Raw genomic sequence first — 26,938 nt, forward strand, 5'->3', positions numbered from 1 at the left:
CTTGTCTGACTGCAGTCCTCTCAAAAGGAATTGGAATAGCACAGAACCTGTCGTGTTTGAAAGAATAACTTGAGCACATGCTGTCTGATTAGGCATATAAATAATTTATAGCTGTTTCAGTTATGGGCTGCGTCTCAACAAGGAGGTATTGCTCGCCAATTAATATTCCCACTCTGCCCTCTATCTGAGAAGATCCAACTCCATGTGAAGCCAGCAGCCCAGTGATGGGCTGAGAGTAAAAGAAAAAAGAAAGACAAGTGGAAAGGGGGAGCGGGGGTTCATTACTGTAAAACCAAATGACAGGGTCCCAGTGTATCACTGTCACTTTAAAGGCCAGTTCATTTGGCTTGTGTGGAGTATGTATGTGTTGATCTGTCATGCAGTAGTTAAGCAAAAGGTACCAGCCCTTTTATTTTCAGAGAAAGCAGGAGTCTTAATGCAGCACATAAGGGATTCACCGTACACTACATGAATCCTTTGATGGGCCTGGAATCTAAAATAGAATATATCGAGTTCCAGACGTTGTACTTAATGACAACGCTGTGCTTCAGATATGCTGCTCATTAAATAACTGAAACCTTTGATTTGCCAGAAATGTTATAGAATTTGTTACTTACCGTCTTTCCATCATTCCTCATTTGTGGACAGCAGAATATTCCCATGGCCTTAGCGTTGCTAGCTTTTAAATGACTTTTCCCTCGAAATGTTGACTTTAAAGGACCCATCGTATGCCCATTTTACCACAGTTGATATGGTTCCTTGGGGTCTTAATGAAATGTCTGTAACATATTTTGGTCAAAATACCACAAGGATCATTTAAAACAGCACCTTTTTACCCTGTCTAAAACAGCCCTCCTCAGATTGACCTGTTTTGAGTGTCCCGCCGTCTCGATCCCTGGAGCCGGTGAGATGATGGTGGGGGGTGGTCCAAGGCCATGTAGCGAGACTCCCTACATGGGCATGGTTGGAACATAACGTATTTTTCGGTCGTAATCCCATTCGACGCCAACTAGCGTATCGTTTCTGAGGAACCACAACAAATCGCGGGAGTTGTTTTTTTCCAGAGTTTTTGGGACGGTAGACATGCCCGATACCCAAATTTAATGTTTACTCACTGAATAGTAATAATTAGAGCTCCCACACTTATCTACTTTACTACTCACTACCTCCTCTGAGTTCACTTACAAATGTGTACTGGTGTTTTTTAAACATTTGTAAAATCACTCTATAAATGAAAAATAAATGTGTATAAAGCATCCTTACATTGGCTGTTTGGGGTGACATGACAGTGGGAAATGAAACATACTCTACTTTAATATTCGTGAGACGGTTAAGGCAACAATCTGCTGTCTTAAGTTTCTCAGTTTCTATTAAGAAATATCAATTAAATAATAATGAATCAAGGCCTAAGAATCTCAGTATCCATTGCCAAGTTTCCATGTCTGACCCTTTGAGCACAGCACCCTTGTATGTTGATGTGCCCTCTGTCCGTACCAGTGCAAGGTAAGCCACTGTTGGGCATTGGCCATATTCAAAGGACAGCTCCCAACTCATAATGAGCGGTCATCGCAAGTCTCCCACAGCTCTCTCCGCTTGATGGGGCCAGAGTGTGACTTGGCCAGTTCCCTGTGACAGATGGCTGACTTGGCCAGAGACCGACATCTGCATCATCCTTCAGCTTCATTAGCCCTGCCTTTCCTGTCAGAGCCGGCCACTCCTCCAATGATTCCCTCCTAGCTTTCCTGTGCTGCTGCCACAATTGGCTGCATATGCCAGCCGCATGGATATGTGTCACTCTCCACTATCTCTACCCACCACAGCCAAGCTGTCAGGTTGTTCTCTTTCTCCTCCTCACACCTCTTCTTTGTTTGTCACTCTACTTTTTTTTTTTAGCAATGTCATTCTCTTTCTCATTATTTCCCTGCCTTTGCCCGTCCATTGGAATAATTTCCTCCATCACTGTTGAGGGAAAATTGTTGCTGCTGAAGCCCTGAATAACAGGGCAAGGCAGTGGAGTAGGGAGGATATTACATCCTGTAGTCATTATTGTTGTGGGTGTTGATGTGCATGAGGGGCTGCCCAGAAATCAGAGCTTGCTAATAACAAGGCGCTCCACTGTAGATCAGTCCTTCTCTATTTAGAGTGGTGGAAAAGGAAGGAGGAGGGCCCATGGCCAGTGGTCCTTAGAACATCTGCCCTCAGGCCATGTTTCCAGATGAGCCCCGAGGCGAGGAATACAGTCCTCACCAAATGAGAGGGAACTGAATGCTTAGGAGTGGACACGTCCTGGATGAGGCCCCAGGCTACGAGCCGACTGAAAGAGCAGGTCATGGCAGTGCAGGATGGAGTGGAAGGAGGAGGCAAATGTTGCCAGGTGGATACCATTAACCATTGACTCCTTCTCCTCCTGCATGGCTAAACAGTGTCAGCTGGAGGTATGGTTGGCGGTCTCAACAACATAAACATGCACAGCTTACACTAACCATCCATGTACTCTACATAATGGCCAGACTTCAGGATGACCCGAGGGCTGTGACCTTTGGATTTGTGAACATTCATGTTGAGCTATAGGCTGCATTTCACTGCTTTAAGCGTCATGGTGTAACTCAGTTGACATTAAATACTGGACGATGTGTCACACTGTGAATCACATTGTGTGGAGCCCACCCGGTGTGGGAACTCTCTCAGTCATGCTCATATGAAGGCTCTACCATCATCATACGCTGAGTCAGCAACAGAGTATTTTGAGTTTGAATCAACACCAACCTTCTTATCTGAATATTCAGCACTAATATTAAATAAAGTGGGAAGCCATTGAGTGATGCCAGACCACATTTTAACAGGTTTTTGTCTTTTAACTTTAAAACTTAGAACATTCGAATTCGGGTAGTAGTGTGATTGAAATGGGATTTGTATGCTGACCGTTTACAGCTTTTTATCCCCTTTAGTCAAGAGTCAGGACTACATATGTCTAATGAAGTCATGCAGCTAAACAATACATATATACTAATAAATCAGTATGAAAACATAATAAATTGTAATATATGCATAGGGTACAATTGATCAGGTAATGGCCTGATGAGTATGAAAATTACTTGAATCATATTATGTCTTTACATGCAGCACCTACTTCTGCCCTGATCCTGGGAGAGGGATCCCTGACATCAATGTTTTCTTCCTTACTCTTGTTGAGGGTTAGGAACAGAGTACGTGGCACCTTGTTAAGACTTGAGACAAATTGTGATTTGTGAATATGGGCTTTACAAATACAATTTGATCGATTGATGGTCTTCTTGTTCACTGGATCTCAGCCCAACTGAACTCAACTGGAAGGGACTTGTTACGCCATGTTCATGCAGCCAGGCCAATATAGAGACGAGCAAATGAAACGCAACAAAGAACAATGCGATGGAACGCAATGTGTGATCCCTGTGAGGGCCATACAAATGCAACTTCCTGGGAGAGTAATGGGAAATTTGTATGTTTACCTCATGATCATTGCAATATGAAAACTTTCCAGAGTTTCTAAATTCTTCCTCACAGTCTTAAGAACTCTCACAGACTTTGAGAAGTGCAGTGTTGCAGGTGTTTTTGAGGCTTGTTGAGGCCAAACACCTGACAAAGACATTTCATGTTTAATGTCTTTATTTGCCTCCCAGCTGTTGCTTCTGTCTGCAGAAGAACTGTTTTTATCAATTCATTGTAGTGTTAATGTTTAGTTGTCCTAGAAACTTCTTGTTCATCATCTGCTCTTGCACCACCCACTCTTCTTTTCTCACATCTCCAATCAACAGAGGTTCATGTTGCTAGCCACACACAGCTGTGAGAGGGCCTGGCCCTGACTGCTCCTCACTTTGGAGACCTGATGACTGCAAAGTCTGGGATCCTTCGGAAGGTTCAGGGAAATTTGACCTTTGATGATTGGAGTTAATATCTTAGCGAGACAATTGGTTCAGACTCTGCACGGCTTGGTACACACGATGACTTCGACATGGCCTCATGAAGGTGACCTCGTGCCCTTGACAGCTGAATTTGTGGCCTGACATTGCAGCTTGTTATCATTTGGGGCAACAGGTCCATATAACTCCCAGTTAGTTACTCTTGATTGCGCATTGAGATGCCATTGGCTGCGATGACTGTCACTGCTACAAATTAGGAATCTGTTAACGTATTCTTTTAATCGGCCTCATGAAACCATCATTTACAATGGAAAACAGCGAAGGATGATCTCTCATGCCGATAATGAAAGCGACAGCTTTACTTTTGAACATGGACAGAAACGTACTCTAATGGGTTGTTGGGATATTCATCAACAGGAAGCTTTGATACAAACCCAAAATGAACCAAGCCCTTTTTGCATTTTAGCAAAAGGTCCCTAGTGTTTCCCAAACAGAGGAGGTGATGAATGAACTGAGGCTGAGTATCTCTTGACTCAGGATAAATCTTTGTTAGTGAGTTTAAAAAAGGTTTTAAAGATCCCGCTGACATTCTATAATATCATCAACCCGAGTGACTTAGTTTTGCATTTATTTCATCAGTTCTTAACCAGAAAGTCGTTTTCTGAGAAATTCATCCCTTGTGTGCTTAGTCATCTTTAAAATCTCTGACAAACGAGTGTAAATCAGCTCCACATTTACATCCTTACTGTAAGTTGTATTTTGTGCAACATTGGTGCATTTAATCTGTTAAATTGGAAATTACTCTCTTGCTTCTTGTGTCAGAGCACCGACCCAATACTGATAAAGTGTGATATGCTGATATCACTGCAAAGTTTCAACAATATTAAATATATGATCTGCCCATGAGCATGTGGTAGTGCAGCCTGAATGTACTGTAGCTTGTATGAAAAATGTATGAAGAACATTTCACCTTTATATATTTGATTTGGTAGATGATGATTCTCCGCATAATTTTACAGTACATTCTTTCTTTTAAAAGATCAAATAGATGAATGCTGGTCAGCCAGAAGCCCGGGAAGTGCACTGGGATGCACACACACATGCACCCCCGCACCCATACGCAGAAGCACTAAGACACACACACACACACACACGCACACACACACACACACACACACACACACACACACACACACACACACACACACACACACAGACACACACACACACACACACACAAATTCAATACATACTTTGATTGAAGCATAACTGTCAATCAGTGATTGAAAGTGACGGATTTCTACCCCTCTGCTTAAAGTAATAGCACACATACACACACACATCAACTTTTACCCCTGACACACCATTAGTAGTTCATCTCCTTTGGCTCTTAAATTGCCATTTCAAAGCCTTCGGAGAGAGATGTTAACCTCGTGTGATACTTGCGGCATTAAAAATGAATCAAAGCGGCTCGGCTTTGATGTCAAAGGAAGATATTATTTGGGTCGTGGCAACAGAGCAGAGTGCCAGGCAAGCTGACTCCCATTCGCCCTCTGCTGGGGGAATTTGACATTTCATTTCATGGTAACAACCTGTGATGCTGAGATGTTATGCACGTCTCTGTTTTGCAGTTGTTTCAACTCCTTGTTGCATCTGAAATTCCCACTTGCTGAGACAATCAGCGGGTGGATAAAGACACTGTTATGCATGAAAGTGAAAAGAGAGGATAAAAGAGCAGCGACAAATTAGACAGCAGCTGTATCCTTTTGTTTTTCTGTCAGTCCATTAATCAGGTTTTGTTATGTAAGGTGAGAGCTGGGGTATCACGTCCGGGCAGAATGGAGAGGGGGAGGCACCTCTGGGTGGGTGGTGTTGCTGATGATGAGGGACTGAACTCTTGACCCTCAGCGGGCAGTCGGAAAAGCTGGCCCCCTCGTATTAGAGTCTCCCCCATGGAGCGCAGCTAAGTTCTGGGAATGAACACTCTGTCCAAAAAGATAAATGACATTGGTGTGAAAGCAAGATCTCATACATGTGTGTTTGTCAGTGTGTGTGTGTGTGTCTGACTCCAAGTGTTAGCTTGTAAGTTGAAAACAGACCAAAATAAAGAAGGAGCCATGTTGGTGTGCTTGTGTGTGTGGTGGGTGTGTGTGCTCATTTCTATCCGAGGGAAAATAAAATTTTGTGTGCATTCATGCACTTCGTCTATGGATGCAGCCTCTATGTGCATCACCGTAAGTGCGAATGTGTCTGTGTGCGCGCACCCTTGTGTAAAGCGCAGAGTGAGTGTGTGTGTTTGTGGGGGGGGGGGGGGGGGGGGGGGGGGGGTTGAACACCAGAGATGGAGATGGAGGCACAGATAGAGAGAGCAAAGAAGAAAAAAACATTAATAATTGATGATGGATTCCGCCTTGCATCTGCTGCTGTTGAGTTTGTTATTGATGCAGGCTCTTGCAAAAACACAGCATAGCCACCCCTCTATTCTGACCTCGTTATCTCATTAGAAGAGCAATAATGGGCCGCATTAAAAAGGGCAAAACAAGAAGAGGTGCTATGAAATAGTTTATAGAAGTGCTCGTGCCTCAGATCATTTGCCAGATCTGCTGAATATAAAAAGGTTTTCTATATTGTTTGGGGGGTGGAAAAAAATAAACCTATTCCTTGTTGCCATGAAAGTAGCCCAAATGGGATTGTTAATTAACTGAAAATTGGCTTGTTTGTGTGGCGCGCATGTGAAGTTTCTCAGGATTATTTCTGCACTGGTTGCACATATCGGTCAAGAACGAGCGAGTCGGGCTGCTTGGAGAGACTCAATATGTGATTGACTTTAATCTTTTTTTTAAGTTTCTCTCTCTTCCCTCCTCCTCCTCCTCGTCCTCCTCCTCCTCATTCCCATTTACTCTGAGTTTGCCTCATTAAATCTTTGTGGAAATTCTCCAGCTCCAGCGGAGGAGACTTTCTTTTGATTAGGCTATAAACAAATGGAGGAGTTGGTTGACATCTCCCAAGACCGTGGCCCTCCTTTGTGTTCCTGCTGCGCTGTTGCTGCCCCCCTCTCTGACAGGACTTGAGTACTATTCCCCAAAGCCTTTATTCTTGCTCGTTTTTTTCTTCTCCTGTTCCCTCACCCATCTTCAACCCCCTCCTCCCGTCCGCCTTTGTTAAAGGCAGCCCCTCATCCACTTCCTCCACTCGTATCTCACTCTCTCATTCGTACTCTCCCTCTCTCTCTCTCTCTCTCATTATGCGCTCATCCGTTCCGCTGGCTGAGAGCTGTGCGTGGAGAGGAGAAGAGCGTTTGGGAAACCGTGGACACGCTGCTGCTTTTTGCTCCCAACCCCCCTCCGCCCTGCCCACAAAAACCCACAAAAAGGTGGACTGAAGTGTCATGAGCTGCTTTTCCTTCTGCGAGCACTCCTCCTCCCTCCTGTTTACTTCCTCCCTCTCCCCCTCTCTCTCTCTCTCTCTCTCTCTCGCTCACTCGCTCTCTCTCTCTGTATTGCTCTGTCTGTTCGCTGACTTCTCTCATTGACTCACTCCTCCGTGCTTCAGCTGGCTGACTGAGTGCGCTGACACTGGGACCACTACCTGCTGTCTGGGGATTAAGAACGCTATGAATACCCGGAGTCTAATTTGTTGTTTTGGCTGCCAGTGAATGTTGGATCCCCACAGAGCAGAAGCCGGAACATAAATCCTTGTGGCCGGGACACGGGGAGCGCCTCTGGACTAAGACAAGACAGAGGCAGGGAAAAGGGACTGGATGCTTGATGAAGCCAGTAACAGAGAGACGACAAACCGGAGGGGAAACAGAAAAGACAGGACAAGTTCTTTGCTGACAGGCAACAGCAGAAGATAGAAAATCAGCCCAAGTCTTACTACGATCAGGACCCAATGAGAACCATCTCCTCTCATTATTAGGCTGGGATTTTCTGTCAGGGTGCTGACACGGGGGAAGAAAGCCTGACAAATCTCCGCCTCCAGCTTCTTGGTTGGTTTCTAATCGTGCAGGTTTTTCTCTTCTTTCCGTGAGTTATTCATTCAGAGTGTCTCTGTATTTTCCTGCTCATCCGTGGCTGCTTGGGGGAGGACACAGGTCGGCACTGTTTGGTGTAGAGGGGATCGTGATTGTCCTCCTCTCCCAACTTTTTGCCTTCTCCGCCACTTCTGCTGACCTGCTTTCGGTCCCGGCACACCAGCAGCGTGTTGGGGCAGTTCGTTAACCACTCCATGAGAGTGGCTGGGAATGAAGGTTATTGAACTGAGGAGGCGTGGCAGGCACACGGGAGAGAAGGGGAGGGAACCCAAACCATTTCTGTGATCCCGGGAGCATAGGGTTTAGCGAGAGGCAGCCAGCTGCTTTCCGGCCATCCGGCTAATCACGCTGCAGAAGACACAAGTTGCTCTGGTGACGGTGTCAGGTTTGGACAGATCTTGCGTGCCGTGGTCGTATATCTGCTCAGCGTGGCAGGAACTCCCCGAACCATCCGTTCAAGAAGTCAGTCCTCCGGATGCAAAGAAACAGTTGTGTTGACTGAGAGGAGCAACACGCAAATCATCGCTGAGGAGAGCAGACAAGCATTGTTGCCCCCAAAAGGCAGCAGCCACAGGGAGGCTAGAAAAGATGCTCAGAAATCAGTTCGTAGGGAAATAATTGTGAAACCACATGTTGTTGGTGAGCACCAGACCTTGGCTTGTTTTCAAAAGGCTTTTGACAAAGAGAGGGAGGTCTTCAGGAGCCGGCGCTGTCAGACCCCTTCCACGTCCGTCTAATTACCAGTCAGGGTCACTGGGAAGAACTGAGAAGATTCCTCCTGTGGATTTACCGTCAGTCTCCTGTGGAAGTTTTCCTTGTGGATATCTGACAATCCTAAAATACCCACGTCCCCATGGCCACATTTCTAGCTCAGTAGCATCTCACACACATGAATGCCAAGAGCGCTTTCACACACATTTACTAACACATTACCAACACCCACTTAAATCCACACACATATTTGCACTGTAAGTATAACACACTTCACAGAATACGCACACTTACTCACACATTGAAAGCCCATCAGTTTGTCTCTTTCCCAGCAGACACAGCTCAATGGAGGTTGCATGGACAGGTGGGGGGCTGTAGGAGTTCATCGACCCTGTCCCCCTGTCTGTCCTCGTTTCTCAAATGGATGTTATCATCTCTAAAAATGTGTTACTTCGAAACCGTTGAAAGCTTGCTGCTGCCATTCTCATCCAGAAACATTCACCGGGTCCCCGCCGCGGTGCTCAGCTGGAACCACAGCTGAGACACGGACCATTACGGATCTCCTTTGCTTTGTATTTTCTCTTCATCTTCATCCCCTGTCCTTACCCCACCGCCATCATTTTTTCCAACGGGTCTTTGGGTACCCCTCGTCGTCCCGCTCGCCCCGTCATCTCCTCCACCCTGGAGGGGAGGGGGTCATTGGAGTGGAGCATGAGCGGGTGCCACTATCCCTCGCCGACGCCGCCGGAGCGGGATCGCAGGTACCAGCACAAGGTGTCCTTGGTGGTGCGCTACTTTATGATCCCCTGCAACATCTGTTTGATCCTGCTGGCCACATCGACGCTGGGCTTCGCCGTGCTCCTGTTCCTCAACAACTGTACGTTGGTTCAAAACACTCAACTTCACTGGTGCTCTCAACTGTTGTCGTCTCTTTTTTGCGATACCTAAATGCATGGCTCACTGTTTGAGAATTGAAACCCAACCCTCCCTATAAACCCCAGTTTGAAGCATCAGCGCTGCCTTTCAGTCAAAGTTTAGTTTGACAGAAAAGGTTGAGCACCAAAAATAAAACATATAGCTTGCATTAAATTTCCTTTTCGTTTTAACCTCACCTCTCATAACAGCCTTATCTGCACTTGAGTAGGGACATCAAGACAGCTAAAGGCACAGCCAGCCTCCTTTCAGGGTTTGTCTGCAGGCTTTACAACTTTTAAAACACACTGGAGCGCAGTGACATTGGAAACATCTGGAAAGTCAGACATAATTAGCGAAGAGAAATCTGTATAAATAGACATGTCTATTTGCATATAGAGCAGGGAAGTAAGATCCAATCACAAGTGGTCACATTAGACGTATTCAGAGCCTGATTTAAAGTCAGGTGTTAAAATTGTGGAAACCGTAACTATCCACCTGTGATTGGATCTCTGACGACGGGTGTTAAAATCAGGTGAACAGAGCCTGTGTTGTCCAGAAGAATCTGTTTTGATACCTGTTTTTGATATTTAAAATCTAGGTACCTATATCATAAACCTATACAGATCTTATACCCAATTATAGTCATGACTGGTTTAGCCTCAAAGAACCAATTGTTCTCCATACAACTGAAATTCAACAGTCCGCTGTAAACAATGTGCAACCTTCTCTTTTCTTTACATCACCAACAGCCCGCTTGCCTGGGGCTTCCCCAGTCTACAATAACACTGACTCGCTCACAGACCTACACATGCCATTCGCGTCTTCCCTGTTTAGACTGTATCAAACTGTAAATAACTCTTAACTTGCCAAGGTGGGCTTTTGTTTATGCAGGACCTGTGCAACATAATAATTTGCAAATTGTCAAAAATAAGTAAAATAAGCACCGTCATTTTCCTAATGCCAAATGTCAGGTTGAAGTGGTTTTCACATCGAAGGGAGAGACTCCGTTCATTCTCTTCAGACATGGCTGTTTTTGAACGTCTTCCCTTTTCCTGAGTCTTTCTCTTGTAGTCTGTTATCAGCCTGTTGATGTGTTGGAGTCCTCGGCGCTTTCAGGATGCCACTGCATCACATTTCTTTGTTTATGTCAGTGCGCTTCAGTCACTTATGCGTTTGTATCTTTCCTTCATATTTATCAGTTTGTCCTCCTCATTTTAATTGGTGGGGGTGCTTGACCAGCAGCACAACGGTTCATTTGTAGCCCCGTCATGTAACAGAATCAATTTCTGCCACAGATGTAATACAAACTCAGTTAAAGCAATTTTCTCCTCTCAGAGGGCTGAGAGAAAAGAAATGCGTGCTGGCGAAATTGATGAAGTAAAAGGGAGTCTGTTATTCTGCCAAGTGCCCTCGCCATGTGGCCACAAGGACAGCTGGAGGGGGATAGTGATAGTGCTGGTAGTGGTGACGTGTGTGTGTGTGTGTGTGTGTGTGTGTGTGTGTGTGTGTGTGTGTGTGTGTTTTTGTGTGTTTGGAGGAGGGGTGTTAGTGGAGTCAAGCAACCTCAGATTTGCAATTTCAGTTTTCACCATATGGGGTGAAGAGCTTCCGCCCTGCTCACATACGCATATCACACACACACACACACACACACACACACACCCTCAGACCTCTGCCAATGGAGCCCACACATAGAAACAGACTCACTTTATCATTCTGTTCAACTATACATCAAGCAAACCAAAGGGGAAGGTAGCACACTGACAAAGACACACACACACGTCTTTGTGCACAATGCTAAATGTCAAAGTGAAACACATATTGATTTGCTGAAGATATAGGGTGAACGATGGCTACGTTGTGACATTCACACAGGAACGGGAACTCACACAGGCTTCTCCAGGTGCAGGGGGAGATGGGAAACCCTGATATGTTTATTTAAAGATCTTATCTTGTCCTTTCGTTTTGGAAATGTGATGAAATCCTTTTTGCTTCGCCTGACGCCTCGGCTCACTCTGTGCGCCACCTTCTCTGTCTGTTCTGCCTGGTGCAACTGCACGCCTGTATCTGTTCCTGTTTGTTTGCGTGTCTTCAGACATGCTTACGATTGTGCGACAGGAAGTGAAGCCCCTGTGCATGTTTTTTGCTCCACAACCCCCCCAAGATGGAAATCAGTTACCACCAAGACTGACTGGGAGAAAGCCTCAGCAGACACTTCATTATTCACATGTATCACCAGCCTCACCTCTCCTCTCCCCTCTCCTCATTTTTCTCCTCCCTCGCTCTCTCTTCCTCCCCTGAAGCCTGGCTGTTGACAAGCAATTCTAAGTGAGCCTAAATTTAAAACTCAGCTGTGTCTCGGGACGCCGACGGGTATAGCAGAAGTCCCGGGAAAGGCTTCGGCACTTTGGTTGATGGGGTCCCAGGAAAATGTGTTAGTGGCGTAATTGATGTGATGTGTGTTATCTTCCTCGTTATCTCTCACAATGCCGAGACATTGGAGAGACGGCCCGGGTGGCTGCACATCCATTCTGAATGTGTGTGTTGGTGTTTTTTGTTGAAACGCAGGCAGCTCTGACAACTCATCAGGTCTCGGCCTAGTGAGTCCGACAGCCTAGGTGACTGTGAGTGTGCAGATGGTGGTTCAGTTGGGTTTGTGTTCAGTACTGTGGGACTCTGGTAAACTGTGACCAGTCCAGCATGATGGTGTTTGTGAAAGGCTGCTCATTCAAGCTGTTTTCAGACTTGAAATCCAGAGAGTTTACCCGCAGTTTGCGTTTCACACATGCACAGCACAGCAAGAGGTTTTCTGCACAGATGCATTCACAAAAGCAACAAATCATCCGCTTTATTCAAAAGAGAGGTGCAGTAGCCGGATGCAGCAGACAGAGGCAGGAAGTTACGTATTAACACCGATGTCGGCTCCTATAACACAAAGTCTTTTGACACATTGGTCAGTGTCTTCCCTGCTTTCTGACGGGGAGATATATATATAAAGAAGCCCCCCCCCCCCCCCCCAGTATGTCTATGTTTCTGTGTGCTGTAGAACTACCGAGGTCACCAAGAGGCTGATGCTCCTCGATGTTTTCTGTTGAGTGATGAAATTATTTGTTGTTTAATCAATCAGCAAATCATCCAAAAATACATTAGCCACAAATTGAATTTTACAGGAATATAAAACTTTCTTAAATAAAATGACAGTTTGCTGTCTGTCTCTCCTTCATATTGTAAAATAAATATTTGTGGGTTTCATATTGTTTTTCTGACAATGTAAGTAATAAGAAGCCGTCCCCGCAGGCTGTTGGAAATTGCTTTTTCGTTGTTTTCATTTTGAGACATTTTTTGGAGTTTAACAACTTATATTCCAAAAAATAAACCTTTGATTAACCAAGATAACAAATTATTATGAAAGATAAGTTCATCAAATTAATATTACTCGCAGTTTTAATTATTTTTTTTTGCTTGTACTTTTTGTCCCGGCAAAACAAACCTGAAGCAAAGTTAACGTTCTTCGTCCACCTTCATTACATAAACATTCATCGATTCATGTTTATTGCCTGGTTAAGTTTGTCTCCATTTTCAACCATTAAACACCAAGTTTAAGACCTGCAGGGTACTCTGTGTTCCTGAGAGTTGGCTCCACACTCAGTCATTTGACACTGCAGGTCTCGTCTCATGGTTCCCACAATCCTACAAAGCCTTATGTCATCGTCTGCTGGGTGTTGACCAGGAGAGAAAGCATGATGTCATTTGATATATTAGAGGAAACGAGTTGTGATTCATTCTGCACATGGCTGCTGGGGGCTGGGGGTCCATTGACTGTTTGTCATCACTGATATTTCAACTCCCCTCTCACACTTTTCAACCCCAAATAAAAACCCCAGTGTTCTCAATTCTCATGTGTTATAATAACAAGAGTCCAGCAGTGTGGTTTGAGACGAGACCATAGAAACAATGAATGTCACAACAATGATGAGACTGCTATCGCCGACATGTGGCCCTGTCGATTAGCTCAGCTGGGTTCCTCCGGGGGCCCAGTCACAGCATTAGAATCTGTCAGATAGAAAAGTCAGGCATGGATCTTTTTTTTTCTTTTATAGCAACTCAATTACGCTGCCTTCAGCCCAGGGGAGCCTCTGAATCCCCCCAAAACTAAAAACCTATTTCTCTCTCTTTTATCTCTTTCAGACAAACCTCCTCACTTCACACCGGCCCAGCCTCCTGATGGTAAGTCCTCAATGATTCCTCTCTGCTGGCCTTCACTGACCACCGGTGTTTAGGGGGGGGGGTGCCTGCAAATAATGACCTCAGACGGTCATCGCTTCCTTTGAAGATGGCAGGCGTCTGTGTGCGCTGCCAGGTTTGGCTGCTCCCGCTTGTTGTTGCCACGCCGGTTGGCATGGCGGGCACGCGGCCAGGTCTGCTCAGGGCTTTGATGTGAGAAAGATCTTTTGATGACTTGATTTGATCTGCTCCTCGCAGCCAATCGGGCTGATGTTCAATACCTGTGACCGTGGCAGCATTCACATCCGCCTTGATGGGGTCTAATAGGATAATATCCCCCCTGTCCCAGAGTGTTCTACGTTACTTTAGCCTGGTGAGGGTTTGTAGGCTCAAAGCAACACCGTTGTTATCACTTGTGCTTATCTCAACACCCCCCCCCCCCACACACACACATACACGCACACGCACACACACTATATAAATCGTTGCAATTGGCGCTGTATTGTTTCAGCCGTTTTCTGATCCAGTAACATCCGCCGTTAATTAAAGAAAGTAGCAGTTTATTTCCAAAACGGTGGAGCTCGGCAAGTTTTAATTGGAGGAAAACAGCTGGTTTTCAGGCTGCTGTCATGAATATTCATCAGCAGCATCACAGTGAGTGTCACTGACTCTGGCGTCGTATTTCTTTACTGCGCTGACGGGGACGGGCTCCGACTAGTTCTGAAGGTGTTGTATCATCCTGCTTGTGCGGATTTTTACAAAGCCAGAGGTTTGTGGGGAGAAAACACGAGGAGAGAATGTTTCTAATGATGCGAGCTGTCCAGCTGATGCCGGGGACAAAAGGCCACAGTGGGGGCTTGCTGAGTCTGTGGCATGTAATTGCTCTATGGGCTTGTTTGGGGAATCGGATTTACCAAAAATGTCATCCAAAAAAAGAATGGATCAAATTAGAGGCGGTTTATTATGAATGCGATTGTCTGTCCACATCGGGACAATAGGCTCTTTGCCGTCTGTGTGAAATGGCTCCCAAGTTTGACTTCGATAAATAAATAATTGCTTTTGATTGGAGCATTTTTCAACTTGGCCTCACCTCGACCGATCGGGAGTTAAATTTTGTCCCTTTTGTGCCTCATATCACGAAACCGCTGCAGATTCAATAGCAGCTGGCGGAGTTCAAAGCAGCCGTTTGTTTTTGTTTTAATGACAGATGAAATTGACTTGACAAATCATTACATCTCACCGAGGGGTCTCTATTTGTCTGTTTTTGAAGCAAATGTTGCCATAAATTGTGGCTCTCCACAGGGAAAATGAGAAACCGTATGCAGGCAGTGAAGCGGCTCACTTCTGTCCTCCATCGAATTTTCCTCTACGATGGAAATAACGCCCTGCTTATCGATCGAGCCACTCATTTCCCAAGTATTCAACTTTTTTTTGGTTCTGTCTTAGGGGCACAGTTTGTTTCTGCACTAGTCAACCGTTTAAAAGCCGCTGCTAGCCCTTAATTACATTTGCAATAGTTCTGTAGGCTTTCCATCAGCAGCCATTGCTGTTTTAATATGCCAAGCAAAACAAAAAGCAAAGTCTCCAATCAGTGGGTAAGCCTGCCCTGTGGGACGCAGTTTCTCTGGGTCATTTAACGCTGGAGAGATTAGTGAGACAATTAGAGTTGGCCCAAATACGACAGTAGGCCACTTGCTGGAGATGTATGGTGTTAGAAGTGGTGGAGGCACAATTTAGAAGATGTTGTCGACGAGCAGAGGGCTGGTGTAGCTCTGCTATTAGTCAAATCTGCTCCAAAGAACACATGGCTTTTTTTTCTTCCTTTTTACTGAACTTGTCCTCAGTGCCAAGGACGCTCCACTCTCCAGTACTTAATTACAGAAAAATCACAGACAAGATACCAAGGACTCTGCATTTTTAAACAGCCCTAGTTTGTCTCTGAACTGCGTTTGATGAGACGTCCTTATTAGCACGAGGAGATTCTGCAGAAAGTTAAAAAATAAATTTGTTCCCCACATTAGAGTGAAAGGATCTTAGGACTTGCTGGGAAAAATGGCAGTTCCGGCACAACATGAGCAAAGCTCTCAGAAGATATTTATGGTGCGCGCCACCCGCAAATAGCTTACGAATCCTCCTCACTGAACAGCCTATAATCACCAGTCAAAAAAAGTGACAAAAGTCACAAAGAGGCCTTTAATCAGGCTCTTCTTCTGAAAGCTCAAAGCGGCGGTTTGGCCGACGCGACAAAGCTCAGAGAATTTGCAGCAAGAGGGATTAATGTTGGACTTTTGAGGAAATGCTTCATATATGAGGCTCTTGGCCCCCCAGTTGTCAGTGTCTACATTCAGTGAAAACACTACATGTTTGTCAACCTAAGGACATAGGAAGGAGGGTATAATAATATTTGATAGAGATTAGATACAAGTTTATTCATGGCATGTATTTTAGCAGAGATTTAAGAGGAGTTATTACGAAAGTAGACATTTATGTTATGTGATTTATAGCAAATCTAGTCGTAACTGAACAAGGACAAACAAGAGAATCACCTCTTGAAATCTGTTTCAAGGTCTCCGGGCTGAGAGGAAAATCAGGTGCAGATGACTCCCGGGAGGTATTCGTCATTTCATCATATTACAACCTTACATGACAAAACACAGGTCAGACGAGAACCAAAATAGGCCAGCGACTCAAAAGAAAGAGAGCGTAATAGAGGAGCGGAGCATCAGGCGATTCAGAGGTCTCCTGTGACTGGAGCCGTCTCTCGCCCAACCTGCCTGGCAGGAGCCCATTCGCTCTGAATCCTTCAATTTGGCGTCTGTCACTGACAGCGTTCTCGAGAGGATGCTCCTCGCTGACAGACAACGTAAACTGCTGGACTGTAATGTGATTTGATCAAAGATGGTGGAAAACATTAAAAAAAATGCCAGCGGGCTCACTTACACTTTGAGAACAGCACCACTTCCTGAAGAACTGACACAACTCTTTGTCAGCTCTGGGAGAACACAGTAAATGCTCCACACCCATAACCCCCTCTGAAGGGGGGAATAACACACACACACACACACACACACACACACACACACACACACACACACACACACACACACACACACACACACACACACACACACACACACACACACACACACACACACACGCACACATACGCACAACCCTCATGTAATTTATTCGGCCAGAGCCTTTCCCTGTGTTCTTGACAGTAAGCCTGACTCTGAGAGAGGCAGAATTAATTATTACTCCTCGGCCTATCTTAATTAAATCTTTTCACATCATAGATTCCACACAACAGAGGCAAAATATCTACCTCATCTCTAAGCCGGGGCGGGGGTACCGGCTGAGAATGTCTCACATCAAGATATCAAAGGTACACTGTAAAGTTGCCTCTCCACGATTGCGATTTCACACAAGAGTTGTCATGTCCGGCTGTTAACCGAGAGCAGCTTGTTATCCCAGCATTGTGGAGGCTGGTGGGGGAAAGCAGAGCGGGCAGCCTTGACTTAATCAACGGAAGTTTGTTGCCCTTTTAAAGTACACAGAGCTCTCAAAGTGCACGGCTGGACTCTGTATCCTTACTGCTCCCCTCGCATCTGTGGACTCAGCCGATGCTTCTGTGAGCATCTGTAGAACTCAGTAAGGAGAGGGTTTTTGTCATGGAGGAAGGTCAAAGGCAAAGTCAAACGTCCCCTCACCTCCCACATCAAACCGTCCATGTTTGACGGCGCTCCCACTAAGGCTCGCCCTATCTCACCTAGCTCACTCAGTATTGATCTGCCAGGATGGGTCCGAGGCGGTCGTCCGAGGAGACAAAAACAAAAATATTAGCCGGAGAGGAGAGAAGCGAGTGGGCCGGAGCTGTAAAGTGCAGCACTATTTGCTTTTGATTCCCTGTGACACAGAGTAATTGTTTTTTCGGTTAGTGATGCCGCTTTGTTTTGAGAGGTCCCCCTGGCTGCGGCGCAACCCCCGCCGGCCGCTGCTGCAGGTCATTCCAGGACCTTGGACCTTGTAAGGAACAGCCGTCGTTTGATGTGGACGGACGGCACGCTGAGCTATCGGTGGCTGGGATCAAAAGGCTGTCAGCCCCCCCCGATAACTACGTCCGACTTCTTGGCACTAGGCCTCCCCGTTATATAGAAACCTTACTGATCTGCACAGTTGCCCTCCACATATATATCAGCTTCCATTCAGCTTTATGAGTGTCAGAGATTTAACGCAAGAGCGGAGCAAGAGATTTAATAAGAAACAACCCCAACAGTGAAATAGAAAATATAATTTCCTGATGTCCAGCCCCTGAAACTAAAAAGAAGAAATGTCTTTAGCAGGGTAAACAAACCTCAGCAGACAGTATTAAACCATGGGTTATCGAGTCTCTTATCACTCAGCATGACAGTTCCGAGAGCTGGTTGAAAGCCCACCTGTTCATCTCTTTGTCATGTAATGAATGTAATTATCATGCACAACGGCCTAACGTCTTTTTAAACAAGCGCTCCATGTTCTTTGCTCGGTGACGGCAGGGCAGCCATCCGGTACCGGTGCGAGGCTGCGTCATCTTTCCTTCTCACTAACACAACAGCGAGTTGCTTCAGAGGTCGTTCCACTTTAAGCTGTGATGGGCAGACGATCATCTCATTCTTGGGAGGCGCATACAGAAAAACAACAACAGCGGGAAGTGTGACCGGTGCAGAGAGTTTCATTGTCAGGTTGTTAATTAGAGTCAAATAAGTGGCACGCCGTGTCAGTGTGTTGCTGTAAAATATTATGCTGTGATATCCTGCTATTGGACAAGTCCTGCATCCCAGCCGGTGTTTGCCTTATTGAGAAACGCAAGTTAATGGAGCATTGGGCTGTGTACTGACACCCCGCTCACACTGATCCTGACCATGTCTCCGTTTTCTGCAGTAGTCACGGCTTCGGTTTGAGTCAAGCATCTTTAGTTCAGTGCTCTCCTGCTCTCTAGCTCTCTTGCTCTCTTGCCCTGGGAAACGCACACGCACATGCACACATGCGCAGATACGGACATGGAAAGAAGTTGATAAAAACTGTGAAATCGGATGTAAGGGGCTCTGTAAAGTGTGTGTGCGTGTGTGCGTGTGTGCGTGTGTGTGTGTGTGTGTGTGTGTGTGTCCATGCACACATCCTGAGGTTCAACTGCAATCTTTAATCAATGTTTCTGGCTAAGTGAAGAAAAACAAGAGGTAAGGGGTGAAATGTTCAAGTTGCCTCTGTGCAATTGTCGATTTATAAGAGATGCCATTAGGGTGTTTGCTAGATTTCTGTACCAGTACATTTATGATAGGTTGTCATGGCAACCAGATGTGGAACTAGTTGTGGACCCGTCCAATGAAGTCACAGAAGAGCCCCATATCCAGGCTGGTTAAGATTGAATTCATCATTCACTGCTTGTATTCTTGCTCCATCTGCTACAATAGAAATATAATCAAATACCCAGCAGTAACAAGCATGCACACACAGACACACAACACATGCATGCACACACACACAGAGTGGGATGCTCCTTCTTATATCTGTTGTCGTCATGGCGTTTTATTTGGCCTCTGGACCTGACGTCGAGAGGAAGCATGTGGGTGTTTGTGGTTGTGTGTGTGTGCGTTTGTTTGTGTTTTTGTGTGTGAGATTAATATATGTGTTAGGCTCCACTGGACACAATTACAACACACTGACACATGGCCCAGCAGCATGTCAGCGACACCATTTACGCCCCGCTAGTCTTTTTCCCCCCTTTTTTCATAATACACACACACACACACAAGTCAGAAGGGGGGATTTCATCAAGTTGTGCTTTGATTTGTGTGTCTGTGTCTGTGTAGCATGCTGATCGCTGCCCTGTCACTGTGCTTTAATAAGATTTACGATAGCACGGAGTGAGACAGGAGGCACAAGCTGGTGAGACAAAGAAAGAAAGGGAGAGAAAAAGACTGTAAATCTCTATTATTTGAATGTTTCTGGTCGGCCTGTTCCCACAGTGTAAGGAAACTCATAGAAATGCAGAACATATACAGTTTATATTATATATTGTGGCCTGGGGAGTGAAGGGAGACAACACATTATATGCCACAGTGGGACACAGTAGAAGTCAGTGGTAGAGTGGAGGGTAAAGTTTATCCACTTGTCAAAGTCAAAATGATCAATTATGCATGTAACTATTGCATTTATTCAGTTTGTATGTTCAGGGTTTGCTGGTTTTTCTCCCTCCAGTGGTCAATGGTTTGCTCATGTGTGCACATGGCAGAGGCTGAGCCGCCACCGTCAGTGTGTGGCAGGAATAGGGAGTGACTTTCGAGGAGCACTGACGTCTGACTTTGTCCTGAAGCTGACACGTGAGGCGGACAAAATCCGTCTCAGATATGCACCTGGCTCTGTGAATGTTATTCTAAATATCTGCCTCATTTTTTAACCAGACCCTGAGTCATTTTCCCCCCATAGTAATTCCTCACAATCTGCCTACTCAGGCTCTTTTAACATTCCTCAGTGCTGAAGCCCCAATTAAATTATGTAGAAGGTTATGTCGGTGGAAATGGATGGATATATACACCTAGTGTATATATTAAATCTGCCTCTTGTTCCAACATCTTAAGATGTAATAAATGTCATATGTAATGTTAATGATAAATGGTTATGCACAAAAAAACAGTGTCACAATGATTAGTTGTAGATGATCCATCTGGATCTCTGAGTACGTTTCCTTCCTTCCTTTTACTTCCCCTGCACTTCAAAAGAAAAACCTATATATAGACATCTATATGGGTTGATATACCTCCCTCTCTACCTTTATCTACTGCCTACCCCCTACACCTCCCCAGCTACCTCCCTACCTATCTCCCTCCATCCCTCCCTATACCTACCCCCCTACCTCCACATGTTAGCTGGGTATATTGCTTTTTTCCCTGCTTGTGCACATCATTCTCTTACATCACTCTCAGTTTTTTTTCTAGCCATCCACTAGAGAGAACAAATAAGGAGTGTGCCTAGGTCTGCATGTCTGCCTGCCTTCTCATTTCCATAATGAAAGAAAGAGAAAGGGGAGGAGAGAAATTGAAATAGAATAAGGAATTGAGAACAATTTGAACAATTTAGCTTATTGTTTGAGCGAAGGAGGGAGGTTATTGTGTCTTTCCTTGATTGCACGCAGCACATGAACGTATGTGCCTCTAGGTGTTTGTGGCTCTGTAATTTGGTTACTCCAACAGGATTTATCTTGTGTGAATTCATGCGATGGAATGAGCACAAAGTCCATATAGAAAGTGTCAAATATTTCCTATAATAATCCCACAGGCAGGCTGGTGTGTGTCTGCAGATCTTCTCTGCAGAGCTTGTTTTTCCACTGGAGTCTCATGCACCCCAGTACAGTCTGTAACTCTATAATTAGGGGTCGATGTCACTGAAGGCAAACACTGTGTTTGTGTGTCTGTGTGTGTGTCTGTGTGTGTCTGTGTGTGTGCATGCATGCGTGTGTGTGTGTGTGTGTGTGTGCGCGTGCTTCTGCTGCTGTATTTACTGGAAATGGTTGGGTCCAAACTTTTGTTAAAATCAGGGTTAAGGTTTACAGGCAAAAATGCATTAATAACTAATAACTAATAATAACTAATTAATAACAAGCTATCTCCGACTCGGGAGAGGTAGTGCAGACTTTTTCTAACAGTGAGAATAGGAATAAGTTGTTGTAATTAAAAGATGCTATTGAATGCATTACGGGAAATGTAGAATTTTACTCTAGACTTGAGTCTACCAAACCCTCTCAGCTTCTGCTTCTTCAATCTTGACCAGTCGCTCTTTTTTTAATACATCTCATGTGAGCCCCCAACTTTACGATGGTGAAGCAATAAATCTCTGGAGTATCCCTTTAAACACAATACCAGAAGACATTTTTTTATTTTGTCTGAGACGTTTTGTTGCACACGAGGATGAGAATAATGTGTCTCTGCTCCAGTAAATCTGTTTTAAACATCCTTGATGATAGACACACCTGCGAACACACACTTCCAGTATGCACACACGTCTCCCTCGCCCGGAGGGAAGAGTTTTATGTACACGTCTTGCTTGATAGATGGTTGAATGGGTTGTGTATCAAATAACTGCAAAGCATTCAGATTCTGTTGTATGCATTCAACATGTGCTGCACACATGTGACATTTCACTGCATGTGAGCTCATACTCCCCTCAATCTCGCTCACACACACACACACACACACACACACACACACATACACACACACACACACACATCCAGATGCACACACACACACACACACACACACACACACACACACACACATAAACACACACACACCTTGTAGAACACAAGGCATCCAGTGTGATGTGGATTAGTTGTGACATTTCCCCCTGGTGTCAGACGGCTCTCATCTGCCACAGCTGTCTCGTGTCACCACACAGCCAAACGTCATCTTACTGTAACAATTCACTTATTATTGGTTCTTCGTCTGCAACTTGACACGTTTTTCTTTCATTTTAATGGCTTTTAACACATTTTCTGAATTAAGTGACGGATCGCTCCAACTCCACTTCATCAAGATGTTGACGATTGCGAGTGGCAGCACTTGAGATACTTGCTTTTTAGATTCACGCCTGATTGAAGGCCTCATTGAAGGCCTCATTGAAGGGTTGTTTAATCAGCTCGATAGTGGCCAAATAATGATTGAGGACAAAATGGTTTTTCAGACTCCCTGCTAGGACATTTTTTTTCTAGTTTTTGCATTCCTGTTTTTAATACGTATATGCTCTCCATCTTCTACTCACTCTAAATTAACATATAAACACTTCCCACCATAACACATCACACACACACACGCTGACCCCCCCAACGGTGGCTGCAACCTGCAGGTGAATTTTGGTTCGCAGGAAATGTGGAGGACAAATGCCTGCATATGGGCTCAAGTGGATAAGGAGCGCGTCTAATTCAGTCCATTAGTTGTGCAGGCAGCTCATGCATGAAGCAGCACTACAGCTGCTGTGGAGGGACTAGCTCTCTGTAACACTGGTGCACCGGCTCTTTGGAAATATGTGAGGGGAGGAGGAAGGAAGAGACAGTCAGGCTGACAGCTGACGACGCTATGGAAAACTGCTTCTTCCAACCTGAGCAGCATTGTCACAATGATCATCAGTCATATTTTATATATATAATTTTTCGTCTTTGTTGCCGTACATTTCATTTCTGGACCTCACCCTCATATTTGCTTACTTTTATTCTTTTCGTCCTATTTTTTTTCCTTTGAATAACTTTATAAATATACCTTTTTCTGTTATACCGTTTCAAGTTGACAAAACATCACTGAGTGGAACACTGAAAAGAAGTAGGAAGAGAAAAACTGAGATAGAAGCAAACAGGAGGGGAAAGAACAGCAGAGGGACAAGGGAAAAAAAGATTAAGAAGGAAGTGAAGGAAATGTGTGTGTATGTGCGTGCTTGCATGCATGTGTGTGTTCATCAATAGCCGAGAACTTTGAATAAAACAGATTGGCCTAAATGTTGCCTCTCACAAAGCACTGCTCAGAGCACAGAAATGCACCGTTTGAATGGTCCCACAATGCATTGCTCCTTCAATAGCTCAGCATTAAATAAAAGATCAAAATCAGCTCGATCAAGTCAATAAATCATTGCGGTGCTGAAACGCGTTTTGCCAAGTGGACGGTCATCAGTGTATTCTCTCAGTTGGACTTAATCACAGCAATGGGTCAATGCATTTACGCCCACGTAGGGTGGGGTTTAATTCAGAGTCTCGAAGCCATGGAACACTCATCAATCCCCTGAGAGGCAATGCATTGTTCAAAATGAGACTTTTATGTGCGAACTGAAGCACCAAAGAAAAAAAAAAAAGAATGTGCAATTACCTTAGTGCCATGCTGGGTTCATCTGATGCCACGCTACGATTCAATCACTCCCCCCACCCCCCGACTAGTTCCATTATTGCTGAGTGCAACACGGATTGGTTTGGGTGATGATGTGACGCCCTGTATTTTCTGTCTTTCCACCAGCTAACGAAGATTTTCTGTATTTTTCTAGCCCTGGTTCATTTTTTTGTCTGTGTGTCTGAACTGGAGCTGTTAGTGACGGCAGCCCGGTTCAGCACTGGCTGTTAGTCGGCAGCACAGGTCAGGAGCTGTGACAAAGAGACAGGCCAGTGACAGGGGCAGATGGCAGCCAGCACACACACACACACACACACACACACACACACACACACACACACACACACACACACACACACCGGACCCACACGGACACACTTTCTGTTCCTGGGGCAGTGTTAGATTGGTCACAGTGGTCCTCCTGCAAAAGATGAGATATGGTGTTCGAGATAGGAGGAGTCTAGCTTCAGGGACTTAACACATGGACACACACACACACACACACACACACACACACACACACACACACACACACACACACACACACACACACACACACACAAACACACCCACTGTCATTATTATGCATCAGCACACCCTCTAGTCAATGCAGGTAAACAAACAGGGATTGGTGTTTGTCAAAGGATGCGCTGTAAAGCCAACTTAAGTAGGAGATCATATCTGGTCTTTTTCCTGCTGCTCACTGACCAAATACATTTTCATGCAAATTCAAAACCAGCTAAAAATTGTCTTTTTGCTGTCTACTCTGGTTTATACAGAGTAAACAGTGATACATGGAGAATAACAGTGTGTTTTGGGGAAACTTTTACAATTTTAACAACAATCTGCAACATTTTTTATAAATTCATTCTGCTCCCCGTCCATCGAAAGTAACATGTTGAATTATTCAGCCTGTATCCAATCATCATAGGTTTCACATTTTTCCTAATCACTAGGGGGGAAGTGCGCTGTCACACAGGAAATGATGTGTTCTACACACATCTGCAGCGGGGTGGTAGCCAACAGATAGAAGAAGAACTGCAGAGTTATAGTAGTCAGATACAACATTAGGATCTAGTATCAACCTTTTTTTTTTGCAGAAAGGATAATAAACCGTATGAAACCCTGTTTGAGACTCTACCACATTTTCTCAGTAATCACCGTTCAGTGTATTTGCATTCTGCGAGTGCTGCTTTATGAAATATTGTAGCAGGTAGTGTACAGTGGGTCAATCTAACTGAAAGCAGCCGCCTGCTGCAAATAGAAAACGATGCTGATGAGAACGGTCACTATTAGCGACACCAGCTGCACATACTAATTCAGCTTCCTGTTATAATATAAACATGTTTAAGTGCAGCATTAATCATTATGATTGTCTATAAATCGTGGCAGGAAATAAAACAACTTGGAATAACTTGTCCAGAACGGTTTGGGCGTTATTTAAAGTTACTCGGCATAAAGGTTAACTTACATAAATCCTGTCGTTTTAACGATCTCCACCATTTCTATCACTGAACACATTATGCTAATGGACGGAGTCAAGCCCCGCTCTGTCAAAGAGACACTGCTGCTTTTAGTGGGAGTGTTCAGGTTCATCAAGTTTTAATGAGCTCCCAGTGAAATGAACAGAGACAGTGAACACTTGACTTTATCCCAGCTCACTGCTCCTCTGAGCTAAATGTAGAACGCAGGTACGAGAACTGTCAGTTGTTTTCAATTTTAGATTAAACACAGCTAATATAGAACATAATGAAAAACAGGATTATCACGGTAATGCTTTTTCACACTGATGCTATTTGCCTTATAAAGGGAGACGTGGCTGTGCTGATGAGATGTAAAAGCTCAAAGCGTCTGATTCAATCTCCATAGTGAATCTGTCATTTCCCAGGAGAGTGGGACAATGTAGCGGCATATGAAAGACACAAATATATGTGAATATATATCTATATATATATGTAAATACATGCTAGCAAACGTATTCACACATCCTTGTCAAACACATTATAAATCTCTTCATTTCATTCTCTAAGCCATGGCAAATATACTTTTTGGTTTGAAGTTCTCTGGACAGACGTCTTCACAAAAGCAAAACATCCTCTGCATAATTCAGGAGGAAGGTGGAGCAGCCGGGTGCAGCAGACAGAGGCAGGAAGTGACGTCTTAACCCTGCTGTGTAGATCACGTGACAGTTCTTATCACCACTAACCCTCTTGACATATCGTGTGTGACGCTGCTTCTTACCATCGACTTCTCCTCAATTGCTACGCACATTAAACTGGGAGGTCAGGTGAAGAAAGTCTCCAGTAGCTGCGGAGGAACTGCCGAGTCCAGTGCGTGTATGAAAGCAGCTTTAGCGACTTGATTGTGAATTATTTATATGATGACGTTTCATTAGTAGGAACCTCTTTCACTGTACATTTCAAAACGCAAGACTCCAGCATTAATTCTCAGTTATACTGATGGATTAAGTTATGCAGAAATATGTAATTAGGGGGCTCTCTGAGGTGTCCAGAGGTAACAGATGCACCAGACGTTCTGACACAAACATATGTCATGATGCTTGCAGTGCTGAAAATATTCTTCTGCAGGAAATTTCCCTCTGACAGAAGTAGTGCATTGGCATCTAATTAAGTTTAGACCAACACCAGAGGTCATGTCCGTCGGTGCTTGTGTATCTTTGAGCTCTGTAAACGCAGCAGCGTCGTGCACCACTGCCATATAGTGAGACTCTATAGCTCTACTCACAGCACTGTGAATGCAAACATATGTAGGCACAGGTGGGAAGTGAAGCTATAACTCAGGTCGTGTCATCTGAGATGTGCCGCACACTTGGAAAGCCTATCTTAAAGAGATATATTACAGTCTTTAAGGTGGTTGCACCGTGAGCACACAGCATACACACACACACACACACACACACACACACTCACTCGATATGAACTGCACTGGGACCAGAGGCAGTATCAGTGAGCAGAATCAAAAGTGAGTATCTCGATTTCTCTTCCCTTCTGCTTGCAGGAACACCCAAGCACACAAACCGAGCCACGTTCGCCATCTGCATTCACAGCTTTCGCCATGAGCTTGAATTTACAGAGATTCACCAGAATAATAAAACCACAAAGCTTATTTCACACTGATGTGTAACTTTAAACCTTCCGGGAAAAGATAAAGCACTAATTGGAGCTTTCTGCAGTGTAATTACACCATCACCCTTGAATAAAAAATACATATTCTGGTACGATTGACCCTTT

The 26,938-nt window shown here is 44.7% G+C and overlaps 1 protein-coding gene across 4 annotated transcripts in view; it reads left to right on the top strand.

The window, feature by feature from the left end:
- The window catches only part of agrn (agrin), a 247,112-nt gene that overhangs the window by 81,767 nt on the left and 138,407 nt on the right, over positions 1–26,938 (top strand). For 2 of the 4 annotated variants that reach the window (XM_053424039.1, XM_053424040.1), the window contains exons 1-2: positions 7,186–9,520; positions 13,747–13,785. In XM_053424039.1, the coding sequence (XP_053280014.1) occupies positions 9,355–9,520; positions 13,747–13,785 (205 nt within the window). In that variant the 5' untranslated portion in view covers positions 7,186–9,354. Of the gene's footprint in view, positions 1–7,185; positions 9,521–13,746; positions 13,786–26,938 lie in introns of those variants that run through there. The other 2 variants (XM_053424037.1, XM_053424038.1) reach the window with 1 other exon arrangement.

Source organism: Pleuronectes platessa, chromosome 6, assembly GCF_947347685.1.
Source record: "Pleuronectes platessa chromosome 6, fPlePla1.1, whole genome shotgun sequence".
Lineage (NCBI taxonomy): Eukaryota > Metazoa > Chordata > Actinopteri > Pleuronectiformes > Pleuronectidae > Pleuronectes > Pleuronectes platessa.